The sequence below is a fragment of the Parasteatoda tepidariorum genome, chromosome 2, assembly GCF_982258835.1.
Source record: "Parasteatoda tepidariorum strain Cologne lab strain chromosome 2, Ptep-v5.0, whole genome shotgun sequence".
Taxonomy (NCBI): domain Eukaryota; kingdom Metazoa; phylum Arthropoda; class Arachnida; order Araneae; family Theridiidae; genus Parasteatoda; species Parasteatoda tepidariorum.
Window position 1 is genome coordinate 40613141 of NC_141756.1, and position 22512 is coordinate 40635652.

Consider the following 22512-nt stretch of genomic DNA (forward strand, 5'->3'; position numbering starts at 1 on the left):
CTATGTGGACCACCCATCGAAAAAGTCTTAACTTTCGATGTAGGAGAGTTCATATTGCATCCACAGGTCGCCAATGTGGGGAAAGAAGCTATCGATCATGCAAACCTTCATCAATCAAAATATACATACTAGTGAATTGATGTTTAATAAACGTAGTGGTAGTTACGCCACACTACCACTGGATTTGCGATTCCATAGACTTCACGAGCATGTATATCGCATGCTCGTAAAATCTGCAGAACCGTATTCAGGGGATCACAGTGGAATGGAGGGTCAAGCATCGCCACACTGGGCCGGAGTCTGATTCAGTGTGAACGGACTACTGTATATGGTTGACTGTTTAAGACAAAGCAAAGGTGGCGCTATGTAATAAAATTCGTCTTACGACTTCCAGTTTATTACTTCTAATTTATTTTTACGCCTAAGCTTGAAAAAGCGTGCCTCCCAGTTTATTATACTTGCATTATTTACAATATAACGTCCCGCAGAAGTATCTACCTTTACAATATAGCGTATTTTTTCCTTATAACTTTATCCTAATCCACTTAATTTTTATCTGAGAATGAAATTGGACAACACCACGAACATTCCATGATGATACGCAAAAAATAACAAACAATGATATTTTACACTAATATTGGTCACCGAAATGTGCAGAGAGCAGAATTTCTACCAATGACAACACTTTGCATACTCTCTCCATTAGCGTGTGGATAGTCATAGGGGGAAGGAAGTATGTAAGTTTCTGTCTCGATTTTCAAACAGATTAAAATTTAATTTATCATACCACATAAAACACAAAACTGCACTAAACATAGTTCTTAAAGAAAGAAATGAGGAAATTTTCTAATATATTTTGGTCAATTAAACACAAAAAGTATTATAGAAGGATTAATTTTTGTAGTACATTTCCATACAACTGATCAGAGGAGAAGACATAGAACCGGTCTTCTATACTTAGATGCCGTATTCGAGTGTTGCGATCGTGAATAGCCAAATATGGAATACAAAAAAAGGGGGGAAACATAGCGAATCTTACGCTTTATCTATATTACGATATTAATTTTATTTAACATTTTTAAGGCACAAGATCTTGTAGAATTTATATATTACAGAAAACTCTTGATGAACGGTAAAATTACAGCTAAATTAAAATACGAAGGACAAATAATAAAACTTCTAAGAATATCAAGCTTGTTCCTCAATTTAGATATAGATCTGAAGGGGAAGAAAATGTTCTCCAAGTGTGAAGGGAAGTACTGCAAGTGTACTGCATGTGACTGCCCTAGATGCGCTTGCGAATTTTTATAAACTACACGTTAGCTATAGGAGTTCTAAACTCGCAACTATCAAATGGGTCAGGGATAGAAAAATAACGACACTTCGACGTCCTGTTTCTACTCCTAGGGAAAACCTGTCAATTTACTGGTGAAAGCGCTTGCATCGAGTAAAACTACAGGCACGGATTTGTAATGTTAAAAAAAAATCATGAATAACCCTTTCGGCTAGAGCAACAACATTGAAATTGTATTACTAAAAATTCTAACATGAAATACTTAAATGACAAATAAAGACACTACTTGGCACCCTTGTCTATTGTGTAAGGCTCAATGTAATAGGGTTATAAAAGGCGAAAATTTAGCTGCAGAGAATATACTACCAAATCTAGTTCAATAACACATAGCAATTAAAAATACAATTCTCTAAAAAGAGATAAGTTATTAAATTTGAAAAAACAAATATTGTGTTGCTAGTGTTTGCAAATTGTAATTTATTTAAAAAAACTATTATATAAGAGAAGAAATATTGCTTTTTGAAAAACTAACGATTATTATTATTATTATTTTTGTAAAATGTATAAGTTTCCAATTGTGAGAAAATAAGAAAGAAAATCCATAAAAGAGAAAAATGGAAAATGCAGTTATTTTTTAAATTGCTATCCCTAATTTATTAACTATTATTTTTTCTGATTATGTAAGCTAACAAACATTGAAAAAATGCTACTACTTAAATTAACGACTATTTAACAAAAAATAAATGAATGAGCAAATTTATTTCATGCATCCCACTATTATATTAATACGCATGTAGTCTATTGCAGATACAGAATAAAATAGTTATAAATAGTAGAATAATCATAAATATTGGCGATCGAAATGGGCTGCAGGTGGCGTAAAGCAGAACTCTTTACCTATGGCAACACTTCACATGCTTTCACCATTAGCGTGTGGAAAGTCATAGAGGAAGGAAGTATGTTAGTTTCTCTCTTGATTTTCATATGGATTAAAATCTTTTAAGTTGGAAAACTATATGGAACTGAAAACTACATTAAACATAGTTCTAAAGAAAAGTATCACTGAAATTTTAAAAAAATATTTTTATTAAATAAAATGGAAAAATATTAAGAAAAGGGAAAATAGCGTAGTACATTCCCATGCAACTGAAAAGAGGAGGAGAGGGAAGGGAGAAGGGCTAAAAGCATGAAACCGGTCTCTCCCCAGATGGCGTATTCGAGTGTTGCAATCGCCAATAATAAATAATAAAATATTTATGTATAAGAAAATAGTTATAAATAGTAAGTTATAAAATTTTGACAAATTAAATTATCCTTATTAACTATTAGTTCGTTGAAGCTAAAAGTACTCAATATGCTTATAATTTCAAAGTTTCATATTATGATAAAATTCTGAAGACTCTAATTCAGATGCGATTTTTTCACATACGAAAAAATAGTAGTTAGAGAGAACAGCTCTTAATTACTTAGATAGCTTGAAACTTTCCCTAGTTAAGGCCTGGTTTCTTAGGACAGGACGCCGTCAGCTGGAAATCAGCGTTAACCTCTGATTGGTTCATTTGTGAATTTGATAGTATACGTCATTGAACGCTCATCTTGAACTACAATTGCCGTCAAACTCAACTGCAGTTGGATTACAACGTGACGTTAACCACAGAAGCAATGGCGGACAACATCCAACAGCACATTGAAATCAGCCAAGATTTTGATTTTGACATTAAACATAGCTTCTTCATTAAACATAGCACTCTTCGTTTAACTCAGCTATAATGTGTTTTTTCTTGGACAAAGTCATTATTTGTTCTCTAAAACACTAGTCGACAATAACAAAATCAATACAAATTCAAAATAAATATTTGTTTACGTTATTAACGCATGCGCAATGAGAGATAATGTCTGCGTTGGACCGACTGCTCAAGCTGAGCTAACAAAAAAGTATTTTTGTGGCATCAGCTCTACGTCAACTTTCCGCTGACGCCCAGATAAGGCGCTAGTTCTAAGAAACCAGGTCTTGAGCTAACAAACCAATATTTTGTTGGCGTCAGCGGGACGCTGACGTCCCGCTGACGCTCAGATAAGGCAATTGTCCTAAGAAACCAGACCTTTAGCAAAGATCGTAAAAACGTAGAATTAAACATTATACGATATCATAACGAAATATTGTGCTTTATAAAAATGGACCCTGATTATAATATTGTAAAATATCTAAAAAAATATTCCATTCTGAAAAATGCTGCAAAAAGGCCGATTTTCTCCCAGCATTTACAAATGCTGTTGGATATCAAAAGAAAGGATATCACTGTTGGTTCGCTTAAAAAGTTATCGAGTTAAAGCAAAATACGCAGAAAGTAAAATTAGCCTAACGGGGTCCAAGCACTGGATAGCTCTCCTGACTAAACTATTAGAACCATATTTCCAAAGGGGTAAGAAATCCGAATCAGTAAAAAAAAATAGTTTCAGAGTTTATTCAAAGAAATTACGTTTTTGTGTATGATTTCGTTGCATAAAATAGTGTCTGCACTAATTAATTAGCAAATGTGTAGTAACACCTTCAAACCTATAAGATTGAGTCCCAGAACGTGAAGATTATCTACGTTATTAATAATCTGCTGCTTTCCCTTCGCTCTCTTTTAAAAAAAGATAAAACTATTTTAATGACGCATGCGTTGCATTAAAAGCAAGTTTTATATAAGACGATACTCTGTAAAGAAAAGAAGAAAAATAGCAAGAGATTTTTATATTTTATAGTTTTCACTAGATGACAGTAAATTCAGTAGCAGACTTTTTCATCTCAAACTAATATATGTTTTCTAGATCGTGTTGCTTTTGATTGGTTAGCAGTTCTGCATGAAATTTATGGATGGTGTTTTCAGTAGAAATGTAAACAATAACAATCTCGAGCTCGGCACCTACTCTAGTTCCGGTTAAAAAGTTTGCAGCTGCTTACTACATGTTATTCTGATAGGCGATGTTTTCAAACGGATAATTTTGTTTTTAATAAGAGAAATAAATTAGATGATTTCTGAGCTCAAATCTGCCGTATTTCGTAAGATATTAATGTTATTATGTAATTCTGAGGAGTTTGGAGTGAAAATTTGTTTTAGTTATTTTGGCTGGGATTCAACTGAAACAGTCTTAAGACACGCCACTCGACGTATGCGACGGTCTTAAGTTCGGGAAGTTACGCCTATCGTCTTAAATAGCTATTCAAGTGAAACACTTGCGTCGTATCTTAAATTTACCCTGGCTTAAGACGGGGATTTTGTTACCTGTTTCTCCCTACGATCAGCAGTGACGTCAAAATATTTTTGTCCAATCAGATTCTTTTGCACAGTGAATAAACAAGAAAAGAAAGCTACAAGCATAAATCGCATGTCGCGTAATAAAGCTTCTTTAAAAGCTCCATGATTAGTTTCCGTTTATTAATCGTTGATGTTTTAAATTTATTTGAAAATAAAAATATAAATTCGAAAAATGTTTACGAAAACAATAGTGATTGCAGAAATTTTCAATGTGATCCAACGAAAGAAAAACAATTAAGATTTAAATAAAATCATACACATATCTAATAACAATTGTTATTTTTATTATTAATAGTTTTAGTTCTAAGGTGTTTAAAAATTTTAATAAATAAATTTAATGATGGTAGTAAAAGAGAAAGAAAAAACATTTATTTATAAAATAAATTAAAAAGAACCTTTATTTTGTGCATTGAATTAATTTTTAGTTTCCTATTGGTTAATGCATAGTCTTATAAATGAAAAGTAACATATTTCAAATAATTAACAATATCAATATTAACTTCAAAAATTACTGATGCTTATTCTAAGGTAGAAAGGCTTTATAAAATATTTAACTAGTTTGCTAGACATGAGAATAATAATTTCTCATAGCACATTTTATATGTATAAAAACAATATTTTTATACAACTCAATTACAAATAATAATTTAATTATCTATGCGGTGCTGTTTGTTGTTGAGTGTACTTTTGAATTAATTGTTGTTAATCACTTTAAAAAAGAAAAACAATGAAGCTAATGACTATTAATATTTTAATAAATGCATTGTCGTATGCTACTTTTAATGAGATTAAATCGTAACACTGAATCCTACATTTGCCAAAAGTAAATATGAGATATATGTTAGTTGAGTGTGAAATTGTTTATTAGAACAAATTCTTACTGTTAAGAATGACATTCATGAGTATAAGCTTATCAGTATGCTTTAATTTATCTTGTGCCTTTTATATATCGATTTCTATCACATTAAGTTAACCTGTCCCTCTTTTAGCAGAAATGCACTTCAAGGGGAATAATTTTTGGAAGAAAAAAACTTATCTTTTAACATGATTCAAAGCACTTTATTCTCAAATGAATACCATTATAAATTGAACAAAAAAGCTGGAACTTAATTTAGTAAAATCCATATTATAGTTTATTTCTAAAGTTGCTATCAGTGCTTCTTTTTGAATAAAAAACAAACTTTAGACCACTAACTTTTCAGATAATAAATTAAAAATAATTGAAAATAACTATGAAAATAAATATAAAATTGAAAAAGACTATATTGATATAAAATTGAAAAAGACTTCAATTCAATACTACTAATCATTATTCAGAAAAGTAAAATTTCTAACTAATTAACTCTGACTTAATTTATGTTATTTTCTAAACTTGATTTTTGGTTTAGAATAAAACTGCATTTAACAGATATTTTGAAGTTAGTCAAACTTAGATTTAATCATATTATGATAGACTTTGAATCAGTAGGTCAGTACTCAATAGATTTTAAAATCGTTTATATATATTTTTGATCTTTTTTGCGAGAAAAATGTATTTCGATAGCCTAAGTGCTATATACAAGTTATTTTATATATCTAAACAAACTGACTTAAAAACCATATTTGATAACTACTTTATGCTAATCTGCAAGAACTGAAAAATTTAAAAAATTATAAATTTCAATTTACTATTAACATGTACCTAAAAGTAAAAGATAGACTACTTCTGAATCTTATTTACTTAATATAACTTTAAATTTTTTCTCAATTATTAAAATTTTCATTACAAATATTAATACTAATAGTAATTTTAAATATTAATTACGGTTTTCACCACTTGTCATTTTTTAAAAGAAAAAAAAAACATTTAGCAACAGAATTACAAGAGCTAATTTCTTAACCCAAATTTATTCAAGTAAAATCAAAGAGGAATAGCTATCAAAATATGGAAATAATTCTGTTAAAAATTTTCAAGTCTTATCTTTTAAATTAAATACCATGAAACAGTAAATGCTCTTGAAAGTGCTCATTAAATTTTTCCATGATTTTGAGTTTAGAATATTAACGTTGTTTTTCGTTTTTAAAAATTTTATGTTATTATTCAACATTAAGAGTTCAGCATTAGAGTTAAAATTCACCATTAAAAAATCATTAAGATTATTTTTATTTTATAATTTTACCAATTGGTAACATAAATAATGAAATCTGTATAAAAAAAATATCTGTTGAGAAACGCCTTTGGTATATTATCCAAGATTTGTTTCAAGTACTCATACATAACAGCACTTATTTATGGAAATTAACATGCTCTTCGTAACAGAGAATACAATACATATATTTTGCATATTATATGTGATAAGGCAATTTAAAATTTGATCACAGTATTTTTAAAATTTTTGATACACATATAAAACAAGTCATCAACTAAATACTATTCATTTAACATAACCCAATAAAAAGACCTATAAATCCTAACTAATAAAAACTAATTGCAAATCTGCAATTAGTTTTTATTAATTGGGATTTAATTAAAAAATTTAAATAATTGTTTGAATCAATTGTAAGCACTCTTACCTAACAATAAAAGACAGTCTATTCAACTTCAGAAACAGGTAATAATTGTATCCTGATCTTCAATCACTCCTGGATGTTTTAAAACAAGCCAACAAATTTCTGCTAGAGTGTATGGCAATTTTTTATTACACCATCACAAAAGCATAAATTACCAAGCTTGTAAGCATTTCACTTCCTAATTTCTGTAAAGTTTACATCCATAAACAGCAGTTATGTCTGTAATAAAATAAGTTCACACAGCCAATATTTTTTGGGAGATTTTTGGATCGTAATTTATTGCCAAGTCTCGGCAATTTCTGGGCAGCGGCCCACGAGAAACAAAAACATCACAAAAAGAATAACTCGTAGCCACCCACGGGCAAACATCTACATGTTTTTTTTTCTTACAAAAATTTGCAAGTTTAAAAGCTATTTGGGACTTCAGCAATTGTAGTTGGCATGACAAATCATGATACAGAAATAATCCCATATTTTTAATGAACATATAAGTTTAAAAAATCAGTAATTGTATTTCTAAAATTGTTAAACATGTTTTATGATAGGATTTCAATAAATATATCTTTATACAAAACCAACTTTTCTACAAAAATAAATAATTTAAAAAAAACAATGAAAAAGTTATTCTTAGTTTAAAAGGTAAAAATTTAGTGCATTTTGTAGTATTAAATGTTAGCAACAGTTAAATCTAAAAAGATAAAGAGTTAAAAGTTATTAACAATTAAAATGAATAATAATTATTATACACCAAGAATCATTAAGGGGTTTAAAATTTTATAAACCTAAGAACTGAAATAGATTATCCGTAAGCATATCAATAAAAAATAAGCATAATTTATAACTGTACAATAATAAAGATAACAAAATGTGTATCGATACAATTTTAACTAAATTTCGTAAGATTACTCGCTTTGTAACCAAATAAATTACTTACGTATGAAACGTGTACTTTTAAGAAAAATTTATATTCGATAATAGCTTTAGTTCAAAACATACAGCAAACAACTTTGATGAAGATATAAAAAATAGTCAAATAAAATTTACATACAAAAGAGTTTAATATGCACACATTAAACAATAGAACTCTTACGTTTTACTTCAGTTCAGGAAAAATAAAATTAAACATACTTTTTTGTTTACAGGAATAAGAGTAAAAATAAGGTGTTAGGTTCGTATTTATTTATCTTTTTAAAACAAATTTTGTGGACATTATTACTAATAACAAGTGCAGACTGATAAATGAGAAGGATTAAATCAATAATATTTAAGAATTAACAGGTAAGTTTTGTTTCATGATCACCAACGGATCATCATAACAAAACAACACAAACGCCATATTGGATTAGGGCGTCTTAAGTCAGTCGAACCACCCGTCTTAAGACCGATTTGTCATTTTCAGCGTAAGTGTTTCAGTTGAATTGAAACTTACGAGATTTCCCATCATGCATTGCGAAAGTTACGATTTCACCCGTCTTAAGACAGTCGATGTTGCAGTTGAATTCCACCCTTTGTTATTTATTATTAGAAAAGGCGACATGGTTGCTAGATTTTGAATAACTCTCTTTTTTGGCAGTCTTGATTTGGCCACTTTCCATAAGTTTATAACTGTTTGTTCTTGCTGCAAGCCGTGAACCATCTTACGTTAGTGTTAACATTTTTAGCATTGTAAACACAAGTATTGTTAGCATTGTAAAAACAAGTAATAAGTTATCAAATACATTGTTTGCAAGAATCTCAAAACACAACGATGCCAAATGGCTTTAAAATACAACGGAAACAGAAACCCGGAAATCTAGGTGGTACCTAGCTTGCAGGGTTCCCTAGTGTAGAAAACACCATCCATTTCACCAATCAAGTTTTCATTCCAATTCAAGTCTACAGTGAGAATGGTCTTTAAGGGAAAGTTTTCATAGAGGACTCTGCTGTACAGCTTTGGAAAGTGTGTTTCTGTGATGTCATTGCGTTTTTCCACAGTAAGCATTAATTATGTATGATTGCTTGCTTAAAAGAAGTGATGTGAAATAACCACGAAGTAGCAATCAAAACAAATGATTGGCAAAAAGACAAAAAATAGTAAACAGACGAAACATTTTTTGAGAGCGGTAGCAGCGTTATTTCTTCAAATAAGAAAAAATTATTGTTTTATATTATTCTAAGAATATTAATTAGTTATATTTTAATTCCTTCCTGCGATTATAGAAACATATTTTTCAGTATGTCTTTCATATTCTGGGAAAAAACAAAAAATACAAATTTGGAAAACTATACTCTTATTTTGGTTAGTAGGCATTACTTATTTCGTTTGAAACATTTAATAAATTGGTTTATTTAAGGAGGCTCCGATAACTTAGTAATTTAATGATGTAGATTACTCTGCAACACTTAATATACTACGGTTTTAAAAGCATGTATTTAATAACAGATTCTTCAATTAACTAGCGCTGTAACCAACGAACGCATTACGATGTTTTTGTTAATTCTTATAATCGTAATTTTTTCTCTTTAGTTTTTCATAATTATTATTGTGGGGAGGGATTATTGTAATTGTTCTGGAATTGATTTGATTTTATACAATAAAATATTTACGAACCATATATTATTGCCCTTAAAGAGTTTTTTGATTTCTGCTGCTCAATTTGATTTTCGTGTAATTTTCATTCTGGAATGAAGTGTTTCTTTGGGAGGATTATCATAATTACTCACATCCTCGTATTTAATAATTTTCTGCCATAACTGTTAATTACTTACAGTGTTTTAGCTAATAATTTGTAGTCATAAATGATAATTACGTACTGTCTGTTGACATAATGAGTATTATTATTGTTCTGAAACGGTTAAAAATACACAATAATAATGAATATTATTATTGTGTATTTTTAACCGTAAATGATCGATTTCTAAAATTGATTGTTTTTTTAATGATTGTGCAACAATATATTTCAAGGATAATGACAATTAGCAGATTTTTAAGCAATCTGATTGTTTGATGTTTATTTGGTCTCAGGTTTCTCGAATGATGTTAGGATGATATTCCTATACCGCCTTGTTGATTTTACTACAACTGCCTAAGTGCCACAGCCCATTCTTGTATATAATTCAAGTTTTAAAAAATATATGTATGCATCTATATATTTATTGATTTTCTGTAAAGGGGCTATGAATTATATCTCTTAATTTTTCTCCTAACTGTATTTTTTTCTTCTCTTGCTCCTGGCCAGTTTCTGTCAATACCTGGAGATCATTCTAAACTAAACTCAATGGCGTGACAGCCCATAGAGAGCCAAGTCCTACTGTGCCCATCTCAGTTTTCTTGACCTTGGGCTCTGGGGTGCAGGAGCAGATGTTCTGGTCAGGTGGTCAAACGACTGCGGTACCCCCATTGTTTAGTTCCCAAGCATGCTTGGTACACATTTATCGACCCACCGAAGGGATGGAGGGCTGAGGATCCGACCCAGGAGCTGTGGCACGGGAGCGTGACACGCTACCACTCAGCCAACGGGTGTCCATTCTGAAAAAGTATAATAGAAATATTTCTAATAATGGTTTCTACTTTCTTGCATTGCATAATACTCACATTAACCAGAGAAAAGTTTTTTTTAATAACAAATATCGCCATTAAATAGTCACTAAGTTATGACTATAATCTGATGTTAGTAACTTGGTAAGATCTCCATTATTTGCAAATTTCAACAACAATTTGGCAATGGCATGAGTAAGACTTATATATATATATATATATATATATATATATATATATATATATATATATACACACACACAGGATGTCTATACAGTACCAATATTCTCCGTGCGACGAAGGGGGCACACATGGAAGTTCATTGACAAGGGTCATGAAGCTTTTTGAGTCTATCTAACCATTTATGTTATTAACTTTAATCTATTTTTATTATTTTATGAGTTATTAAACATCAAAATAGGTCCGGGACTTTATAAACACCCTGTATATATATCACAGAAGAGATCGAACATGATGGGTATGATTCATACTCTCTCTGGTCATACCATAAATTTTTTTTTAATTTTTGAAAGTACATCTACATTTTGGCCCCTTGGGGTCAGGGTTGGCAAACAGATAGTACCAATATAGAGACATCCCTTGACACCAGAAAAAATATTTTGGAAGCAAACTTGAATCTAAAGTTTTTCTTCCAAGCAAGCCATTAAATATTTTTTAAAAATTTCTTGCAAGTACTATATGAGACTTTGATGATTGCTGATAGTGGATGAATATAATTTACGAAATATTAATTTATTCTAGCCTGCCATTGCTGTTGGAAATGTTGGGCAGTTAGCAATAGATTTATTACTTAGAAATCTAAATGTAGACAATCTTGCTTATCTCCATCATCCATGTTTCTTACCTTTTGCTGGAGCAGATGCTTTTGATCCCCAAAGCGATAAGTTATCAACAAGTTGTCAAAGTAAGTGTCTCCCACCAGAATGTTATGTAAAAATATATATGCCAATTTCATATTTTTCTCTATACCATGATGTCTTTAATTTAAATCAAATTTAAAACTCGGATCAAATTCGAACTTAAAGTTTGTTTCTTAAAATCCAATTTAAAATTCTTAATTCTGATTCTTTTTTAAAAAATTCATCAATTTAAATCAATAAAGTTTTAAAAAAAATATAATGTTAGTTTGTATTGTTTTTAAAACAAAAACAGAATCTTTTTTGAAGTAATAGAAGAATTAAACATTTTTTTAAATAAACTTACTAACATTTTTCTACATGCTTACAGTTAATAACAATTGCTTTTCAGAATGAAATAAACAGATTACACACTCCAAAATAATAATTAATATTATAAAATAATAATTTGAGAAATATTTAATATTTTTTTAATTAATATTATTTGATCATCTCCAAAGTAATAAAAAATTAGATTAGACCAAGCTTAAGTACTATCTCTAAATTCATAAAAATGGAGTTGTTATGGTTAAGCAAAATAATTTTATGAATTTTATTATATTGTGAACAAAAACAGAATATTTTTATAAATTAATATTTAAATACTATTAGTACTAATAACATTTTATAATAAATCGTGAATAGGCTTCAATTATATTCAGAATTTCTCTGTTGGTGGTACTATTTTGTTGCTACTTTTATTGTTAGTTTAAGGCCTTTCATTTTTTTAAATATTGCCATTTATGTTGTTGGGATAATGCAAGAAAATTAAATCTAAGTAATTACAATCATTATTATTTTTATATTTATATGTTCTTGCTTTATTGTTATTAGTTGTTCTTTTTTGCTCAGATAATGTTTTGATTGGACTATATTTTTTAAAAGGAGTAATTTCTATAATTATGTATTAGGATTTTTAATTTTCTTTAAATTAAAATTTTTATCTTTAAAATTTAATAATAATACAAATGTTGTGACTTATCCATCTGTATATTTTTCTTCTTTTCAATAAGAAAGATGTTAATAAAATTTTTCAGAGCTTTTTAAGTTAAATTTAAAATTTTAATTTTTGCTTTTAATTTAATTTTGTTTTTAAATTTTTGCAATTTAATTTTTTTTTCTATAATAATATTTTGCAAAAAAAAAAAAAAAAAAATCATAAAATAGTTTTATTGTAAATTTTTTCATGATTAATTTTTCCTTTTGTTTTTACAATTTTCAATGGGTTTTAAGCACCATTAAATAACCATCTGAAAACAGTTAAAAACTAGTTATTTTATAATGTGGCATTATTAAACTATATGTATTTATTTTTTAAATATTTTTAAATTTTGTTTTCTACAATTATTCTTTTATTGTGTTGCACTTCGTTATAAAGTTTTTAAATTGCCAATTTCATTGTAAAATGTTCTTAAAATAGTATTTTTTTATGAGAAGTATCTGATATAATATTCCCTATAATATAGTTTTTTCAGTATATGTTCTTGCTACACATTGTTATATGTATAAATTATAAATTTATTCAAAATGTGATTTTAAAATAATTTTTCAGTCAAATAAGATAATTTTGTATATTTTTAGTGTATGAATGTAAAGAAAAAAGACTTGTTATCATTCAGCATAGAGCTCCATTAGTCAATGTACGTATTTTATGATTTTATTTACCTCTTTCATTAATTGTTATCCTTATAATACTTTCTACTAATTTCTGGGATGCTGAAATTAAACAAAGGTTGGGAGGAGCAAGTTGATATAAAGGTTAAAATGATTTTTAAAAAATCCGTTTTTTAAATTTGTTGAAAATAATATAATTCTTCCCTATTTAGTTTTATTTAAAATTTTAAGCCTAAACAGAAAATAAAAAAGAATAATTTTAGCCTTTTTTAAAAAAAACAAAAACATTATAAACAAATTACTACCCTAACTACTACTACCCCCACCAAATATCATTTAATATCATTTTGGTGGGGGTAGTAGTAAGAAAGGTCGGGAGGAGCAAGTTGATATAAATGATAAAATGATTTGAAAATTTGTTGAAAATAATACAATGCTTTCCTATTTAGTTTTATTTAAAATTTTAATCCTGAACAGAAAATAAAAGAGAATAATCTCAGCATTTCTTTAAAAAAAACAATGTAAACAAATTAATACCATAACTACTATCTCCCCCAAATATCATTTTATGAATTAAAATGAAATAAGAAAAATAATATCTATGTATTTATACTGCTAGATATGTTATACTGTTTTTATATATTCGAGATAAGGGATACATAAGAATGCAGAATGCGCAGATTGTCTATAAAATTAATATTATCAATATCAAACGAAATGGAAATTAAAATATTAACTGGCTTCAATTTTTTCAAAGTAGAAAAATAAAATAAAAATAGAGTGCAAAAGCTATAGTTTGTCTAAAGTAAGAACTCCCCATGCCATTCGTCTGAACCCATGGCAGTGACTATGGTAACGAGGTATGACTATTTTAAGTAGGAGCGTGGGGTCGCAGTTTAGGACAAGTTTTGGCCCAGGTCAGAAGAGAATTTTTCTTTGGTCTATTATGTTAGCCCTAGAGTGAAGAGAAACTACCTTCCTCAAATGTGTTATTCTTGTTTCTATAGTAGCAGATGGCCTCAGACTTTGGGGTGGAGGGAGTTCTTACCATAGACAAACTATAGACTGAAGATGGGTGGAAGGAGTCTATGTAAGCAAACTGGTGTCATAATTCCTATCATAAAGTGCTACTAATATTTTAATATAAAAAACATGGAGAATATTTGCATGTTTCTATTTTTTACAGAGAGGACAATTTTATAAAATCTGAGCGTCAATAATGCCCCACCACCAAAAGGCATTTTCCCCCATGTCCTGGCGTCTTTGGACATTGTATTCTTTAATTGTAATAAACATTTTAATTGTTATTATTATTATTCTTTTTCAGAGTAGAGTGAAAGAATATCTGGACTTTCTTACAAAATTCATAAAGGATCACAAAATCAAAAGAACTATTATGTTGTCAAGCAGCTTTTCTCAGTATTTTGCTTTTGAACAACTAGAAAAGTAATCATATTTTATGTATTTTTATTTGAATGTTGAATTTGACAATTTATTATCATAATTTTACTTTTTCAAGAAATAATTCTACTTATATGGTAAAATATGGCTTACATTTCATAATATTTTTATTAAATGTTCTATTCCGGTTGTATCTACTTGGTATCCCTATTACGACCAATGATTTAGAAAACAGCTAAAGGTAATTACAGTTGTTGCAGTTTGCTGCCTTCAGCTTTGGTAGCTAGCTGTTTCTCATCAAACTTCAAAACTAGTTACAGAACCATTTGAATACTGTAAAATGTTTTCAAAATAAAAAAGACACCAGTGCAATTATTTTAGTTAGAATATCAAAACATGCAACAAAAAAAAAAATTGGTTTAGTTTTAACAGTGTTCAGCTTCTATTAGTTAATGTTCTTTAGAGCTAATATTAAAATTTAGTGAGAATAAATTAGTTCTTTAAGCAGAGCAAATCAAGCCAAACATTTTTATCACATATTTTAAAATTGATTTTTTCAAATCGTCAGTTTCACTCGGTTTGTTTAAAGTGGTTTATCTATGTTTAAAGCAGATAACAAAGCAATATGAATGAAATCTCTACCCTTAACTTCCAAATCTTAAATTGAATTTGGCATGAAATCATTTTAACAGCATTAAATGTGTTATTCTTTATGAAGTAACTTTGAAGTTGTCCATTCAAGCTGATTTGGCATTATTTTTTCTAGTGTGCCGTTGCATTATTTATGTTCAAGCAATGTAGAAAATGAATCTAGATTTGGAAAATTGTCTTGGAAGAAATTTAACTTGGCGCTACCTCATGTACCAGCTATACCAGGAAGTGGAATTTCAAAACTGTTCTTAGATATGTGGTAATTAATTTTTAATCTTCTTACATTGAACTAATATTGGCATTCTTCATCTAAAAAGAGTACAAAAAAAAGTTTCTTTTAAATCTTTCTGAAGGTCACATTTTTATCCTTGATACCTCATATCCTTAAATTTTTATCACTTACATTATTTGTTAAATAACTTTTGTAATTGCCTGATCATTTTTATAGCTTATGATCTATTTATGTGATTTGGATTGCATACTTGATTCAATCTTAATCTTACCTTAAAATGCTAATTGAGTAGTGTAGATACCATTTTAAGTTATAAAATCCGGTCTAAAAAACGTACTTTCTCTGAATAAACATACATTTTATACATTCGTGATTCTCGAAATATGGAAGGCAGCCACAATCTGTAGAATTGGATGCGAATAGTTCAGGCAGAAAAGTGAGTAAAAGTTTGGATCTCAAATAAGTTATCTTTAGTTTTCATTTCTTAAGAAATATTCAACTTATTCTCTTTAAATTTTAGATTTTATCTCTTAAAATTGCATAGATTAAATCTATAAAAATGTGTATACCTTACTATTCAAATTTTTTGACCATTAATAAGTTGATTAAAAGTATTAAATGATTATAAAAAATAATATTTTACATAGAATTATCTCTGCATAAACAAGTTTTACAATTTATTGTTTCGCTCTATTAATGTTTGAAGATATTGCAAAACATGCAAAAGTTAATTAGCATATTTAAGATTAAACTATTAAGATCGATTCCTAATAGGTGAAAATCTGATTTTTAGATCAAAAGTTGTTACTCTAAAAATAATTTAGACCAATATTTATGGTGATATTGGTTCACCTCGTCACGAAAAGCAAACTAATCCCTTTGGTTCCTTAGATACATAACGTGTAAGTGTCCCTAATTCATGACATCTATTTTTTTTTTGGTATTGTATCTATTGTTCATTTATTATTTTGTGTTTAATTTATTTAAATTTTTTTAGTGAAGAACAAAATATTCCTGTTGTGGTGCTCATCATGGTATGTTCTGAGGGGGACAACTACAGTGAAGCTTATCAAATGGTTTCCAATCTGAATAAATGGCTGCAAATCAAAGAAGTAATAAAAATTATTTCTCTTCTATTTACTTTTAAATGCAGTATCAGATCTTTATGATGCAAACATTGAAACATATTATATAGAATTTTTTATCATATATATTATTTCCCATATCCCTTAGCTTACCTATTGAATACGGTTACATAAATCTGTAACTGTTTAATATTAAGTTCAGACCTGTATAATACACAATTGCGCAAACAATGTTCGCTCAAAAATTAGTCTCCATCACAAATTTTTTTTTTGACTATTGCTAAAAAAGAAAAAATCCGCCTCTTCAATGAAATTTTTTTTTCGTATTCCCCAGATAAGAAAAGATTCATTTTTATACTTTTTTCTTTCTCAAATTTCAGGTATTCTTGAATTATTTAAAAAGTCTGTTTGCGCAGAACGTTTTCCGATTTCTATGTTTAGTTTTTTTGATTTTTTACAAAATTCATTCCTGTGATATGAATCAATATAGAAATCTTTAAAATTTATAATATAGAGTTCTAAAAATGCATTTTTAATAAACTCTGTGATTTTCAAACAAATTTCGACAAAATGAGGTAGTTCCAAGAGTTAAACAATGCATACAGAAAATTTTTTTTAATTGAGATTTTGCGTTAGCAGTAATTTTTTCATTTTATCTAAGTCGGATTAAGGCTTTTAAATAATTAATGAGAAAAAAAAAACTTTAAAATGCAAAAATGTGCATTTATGTATTTATTTTTCGCAGAAGAAATTGAGGATATTATGAGCATAGTTAATAAAGTCCAACAAATTTATGAATTTATGTTTACTTTAGGGATTGATTATAAAGTTAGTACCATTTTTGGAGAATTGTGATTGATAGAGTTGCTTTATATATGTATTCTACTCTAGCTATTTTTTTTTATATTTAATTGAAATTTTTAATGATTCATGAATTTTGTTTCAAAATATTTTTGGAAATGTTAGTTTTTGTTTGTTTATTTAATAGTTTATTTGTTCCTCCTCTTTACCTGTTTAAGTCTAAAATTTTAACTTTAGATTTCTGAGGCACTTTTTTGTTACTTTATAAGCTGTTTCTAAATTTATAATGTCAGGTAGGCCACAGCATTTATGGACAAGCTGAACTTTTCATAGCAATAAAACTTCAGAAACAGGTTTTCAAAATAACAAAGAAAACTGTAATAAAAACCTTATTAATAGAAAAATAATCTTTTCATAAACATTTTCAATTAGTTCGAATCAATATATTAGATTCTTCTGTTAGTTGTTTAAAAATGCCATTACTAATTCAAATGTCAATTATAATTTAGTATAAAATTTTTAATTGCTATATTTCCCTATTTTTAAATACAACTAAAGATTGAAAAAATATCAATTTGTGAATTTTCCCTTTGTTTACCATTTCTAAAATTTCTATGCATATTAAATTACTAATTTAATTAAAATAATTTTAAATAAAACTCTATAATGACAATTCAATTGTTTGAAACAACTTATCTCCATCACACAAGATTCAATTTTATTTTTTTAAAATAGTAAATAAGTGTATGTCCCCAAATTTCACCCTATAAAATTTTAAGATAAGATATTTCAGTTTTTTGCAAATATATAATATTTAGGAGTCATAAAAATTTAGAAAAAACATTGGATAGAATAGAGAATATATTAAAATTTTTTTGTACCATTTGTAGATTGCCCCTAAATAGGCATCAATTTTTTGCAAAAATGGCCCATTGCAACATGCAAAGAGTTTGACTAAAATCTGCTTTTATATTTTTATGTATTATTAAAGATAAATGTGCATTAAAGTAAACTTAGGAGACATAATAAACTGTACATTTCTATGTTCTTTCCTATTTCATTATCTCTCTCTCTTTTTCAGGTTTTCAAACATTTTTAGGGCTAATAGGTTTACTCCAGTTGTTTATTTATGTTATCACATTTTGAGTATCCTATTGTACTTTTTTCATTTAAAATTAAAATTATTTGATGTTATGAAACATAAAAATTTTTGTGAGCATGAAAATCTGTTAGGTTTTTATTTTCATTTTTAAAAACTCTTTTTAAAGTGATATTTAGAATAAAAATAAGTACCAAACGGAAACCAATTGATCAAAAATATAATAGATAGAAAGGTTGTATTCTAAATTTTAGTTAATATTGTGTTTAATATTGTATTTTAGTACTAATGTTAATTAATTATCAGTGTAATTTAAAATCATATTTTGGGAAAAATTTCTTTTTTAATGTTTCATAGTATGTTAATGGTCCACAACCTGGATTCTTCTCAAAATGTCTTGATATCAATTGAATCAAGTTGAAAATTTAAAACAATATTTTAAGATATACATTTATTTAAAAATAAATTTTAAAAAAATTATATTTCTTTAAAGTTCACTAGAGAACTTCTTTATTTTTTTCACAACAAGATTTAAGCAAATTAAAAGGTTAGTAAATAAATACATAATATGATTTCATAATATATTTTAATATTGTGTATAATAAACTTAAAAATCAGATTAGTAAAATATTTTTACAGCCTTTTTTATCCATTTATAAAAGGCTACTTTTTATGAAAAATATACTAGTGTTATAATTTTGACACTTTTTTTGCTCTTCCTAAAATAGTGAAAGGTCGCATTTTTATGTCATCTGTAATGAGTCTATTAAAATTTTCAAAGTAACTTAGTTTGAAGTTGATTGAATCGAATATTAAAGAATGAGTATTACTGTATAGCTTTCTGTACAATAAAACAAGGAATACAAGTTTCTTCCACAGTGGAAAAAAACAGGCCTGGAGAAAATATTCTTCTAAAATATTCTATAAGTTGAAGAAAAAGAAAAAACTTTTTCAAAAAGTAACATCAAACGTTAAGGAATTTTTACTCAGTTTTAATGTTTGATTTTTGATTGCTATATAGTTCAAATAAGAGTATTTTTTTCAAGCTACTTACAAGGGAAGGGTAAAAAGCAACAATTAGGAAAAAAAATTATGAATTTTAGAAATTAAAACTACTTTACTTTCTTTCAATATTTTATCTAAAAGAGTGATGTAAAGTGTAATTGGTCTATTATACAAAGAATTGTTAAAATAATATAACCGAATTATATTAACAAATCATGTGCTAAACATATACATGGCTGCAAATCACATATTGAATTCAAAATTTTGTAATTTTGAATTCAATGTTAATTGTTCAAAATAGCATATCAATTTTTATAATCATATATTGTTAAGACTTTGAATGCTGCTAAATAATATGGTATATAGATTTTAAAATTTTGTATAAAACTAAAATAAAAAAGAAATGGTATATAGATTTTTTTTAAGTAGTTGTATTGAATTTTATTTGTTTAAATTTCTTAAAATTATAATTGCTAAGAAATGGTATTGTCATTTTCAGTTTCCTCCATTTTGACCATGTTTTTTCCATTCTGTTGAGTTTCTTCCAGTATTTCGGAGGAAATAGGTTTCTTCTGAATAAAATCCCTACCTTGAAATAAGCATTTATTTTGTAAAATTAAATGAAAGAAATATGAGTACCTATTTAAATGTGTATATATAGGATCTTCTGTGATGATAATCCGTGATTAAAAGTTTTGGAATCCTCATCAAAAAGGAAGTTATAAAAAACATACTCATTAGGGGCATAATTAATATTAAAATAAGGAAAAAAATCTATCTAAATTTGTTGAATCACTTGTGAGGAAGGGTGAATGGAAAGCTCCAAAACTAGTTTAACTGCCTGGTGAAACTAGGTTTGGTTTCAGATAATCGCGTTTTAACTTTTCCTCTGCTATCTCCAGCAATCAAAGAATGTTTGGCTATTTTCAATCCTGTTGTTGTTTCTAATGCCACTTTCCAAATACCAGCAAGCTTGCTTGGTGAAACCAAGCAAATTTAAGGCAGACAGTTCATTTCTTGTTTTTCAGTGTCGCCATCTATGGCTAAGAATACGACTTCAACCACACACGCATCACCGCCCGTTTTAAAATGTAAACCCATTCATATATCTATTCATCCACAGATCATAATTTTGACCTGAATCAGAGAACAATCAACCTTCAATTGAATATCCCCAGATGTATTTATTATTTTCAATCCTATGTTCCTAAATACTGTCTTAGATTTCAATAGTGTTTTTTTCTCCCCTTGTTTAAATTCTAATGCTACCGCCAATGTTTATACTTTACCAACTTCTTTTTTGACAAAGATTCTAAAAGTATATAGTACAGGCAGACATCACTCTCTGACTGCATTTGCTATTAGAGGATTAATAGAGTAATTGTTTTTGTTATTATTAAAAAAATGAGCTATGTGTTTTCTTTATTTAGGGGGATTCTGAAAAAATAAGGTGGGTGCAGCCGTTTTCTTGGAGTTACCCTTACGCTAATGATGCGCCTGCAGTTATGTATTGAAAAAAAAATGTATTTTTGTATTTATATTTATTAAAAATAAAATTTAAAATTTTATTATTGTATGTTATATTTTGGTAATGAAGAATTTTGATTTAGTTTTGATGTTATTATCTCTTTCTGAAAACTTCTTATTTTTGAATTAGAAACAGTTTTGTTGGAAAATTTCCTTATTGACAATTTAAAAAAAAAGGAATTAATAAGATGTGGTTTAAGGACTCTAGTAAACAATCCTTTAAATTATCATCATAACAAATGCAAATACTTGGCACTGACTGTCATCAAATATGCATATTTTGTATGAATATGTATTTAGATTCTTTTAAGGAATTTTAAATGCAAATACTGAAGTATTTTCATTTTTAAAAAATAATTTATTTGAACAACTTATAAAACTCCTTCGATTAATATTTTTATAAAAAAAAAAAAAAGTTCTAAAAGCTTTTTTTTTTTTTTTTTTTTGAAGCATTTTAAATTGTGTTGGAGAACAAACCTGCTCTAAATGCAGAGTAAGTTTATATTAATGTAAATGTCATGAAGAAAAATATGAGTTCTACCTTCTTTAAAGCCAGGTGGGAAGTACCTGGGAACTTAATTAAAATATTTAAAAGGTAAGGAATATGTACTCATTTAAGTTTTAAGTACCTAAAAGTCAAATTTTTTGAAAAAGTTTTTTTAAAAAAAAATTAGGATTTGCAATATTTTTTTTAAAATCGTTCTTTAATTTTTTTAAGTCTATCAGCAAGCATAAGTTTTTGTTTTGTTATATATTTTATGTATAAGAATAGGGCATAAATGAAATTTAAGCTTTTAGTTACAAAAATCAGGAAATTTCGATAAAATCAGTCTTGAAAATTGCGGTGTTCCCTCTAAAGGTTTAGTGTGAACAAGAGATGATGTATTAACTTGATGATTATTACAAGTTTGGTTTTTAAAAAGGAAAAAGTAATTATTATAACCTCAATGAAAACGAGATCAGGGCTTGAAAATTACATTTTTCGTTGTGGCCCGGGCATGTAAAATTTTCAATTGTGCATGTATTTTTTACTTTCACATGCTTGGTTAGTCTTGTAAATATTAAATTAGAAATACCAATATAATACTACCTGATAATGAAGATAGGGGAAGGGTCAAATAAACTGTATGTATAAATCGGGGGGGGGGGGACTTACTTTAAAAGATTTAAATGTTACTGAATTTACTTATAAAAATGAAAATTCATGAATCGAAGTTAACCTCTGAGGGGATTTAATTATCGGACTATGTCAACCTTCATCTATCAAAAGTTACCTCATGTTAGAATTATGTTAACATGTCTTTTATACTAGTGATTTGGTATTTAATATTTGTAGTGGTAGTTACACCATATTAGGATTTTATCCAGAATTTTATTTGCGATAGAATTTGATGAAGTATTACCACTAGTTGATTCATACTGTTTATATATTTATATCATTTTCGCTCATCATAATTTTCTTCATTTTTTTATAGCATTTTGCTCATTATTTTTTCTTATTTTTGTTAATAGCATTT

The 22512-nt window shown here is 27.7% G+C and overlaps 1 protein-coding gene across 1 annotated transcript; it reads left to right on the top strand.

The window, feature by feature from the left end:
- The first annotated feature begins 9159 nt into the window (after nucleotides 1-9159).
- On the top strand, nucleotides 9160-21036 carry LOC107442967 (proteasome assembly chaperone 2). The gene is made up of 7 exons (XM_016056679.4): nucleotides 9160-9424; nucleotides 11426-11588; nucleotides 13162-13220; nucleotides 14522-14640; nucleotides 15362-15505; nucleotides 16476-16590; nucleotides 20899-21036. The coding sequence occupies exons 1-7, from the start codon at nucleotides 9362-9364 to the stop codon at nucleotides 20980-20982; spliced, it is 747 nt and encodes a 248-aa protein (XP_015912165.3). The 5' UTR covers nucleotides 9160-9361; the 3' UTR covers nucleotides 20983-21036.
- Nucleotides 21037-22512: the final 1476 nt, after the last annotated feature.

Coding starts and splice junctions, on each gene's coding strand:
- LOC107442967 (XM_016056679.4), top strand. CDS start 9,362: ATGTCTTTCATATTCTGGGAAAAAACAAAAAATACAAATTTGGAAAAC. Junction 13,221..14,521: donor ATAGAGCTCCATTAGTCAAT/GTACGTATTTTA, acceptor ATTCTTTTTCAG/AGTAGAGTGAAAGAATATCT. Junction 16,591..20,898: donor AATGGCTGCAAATCAAAGAA/GTAATAAAAATT, acceptor TTCTTTATTTAG/GGGGATTCTGAAAAAATAAG.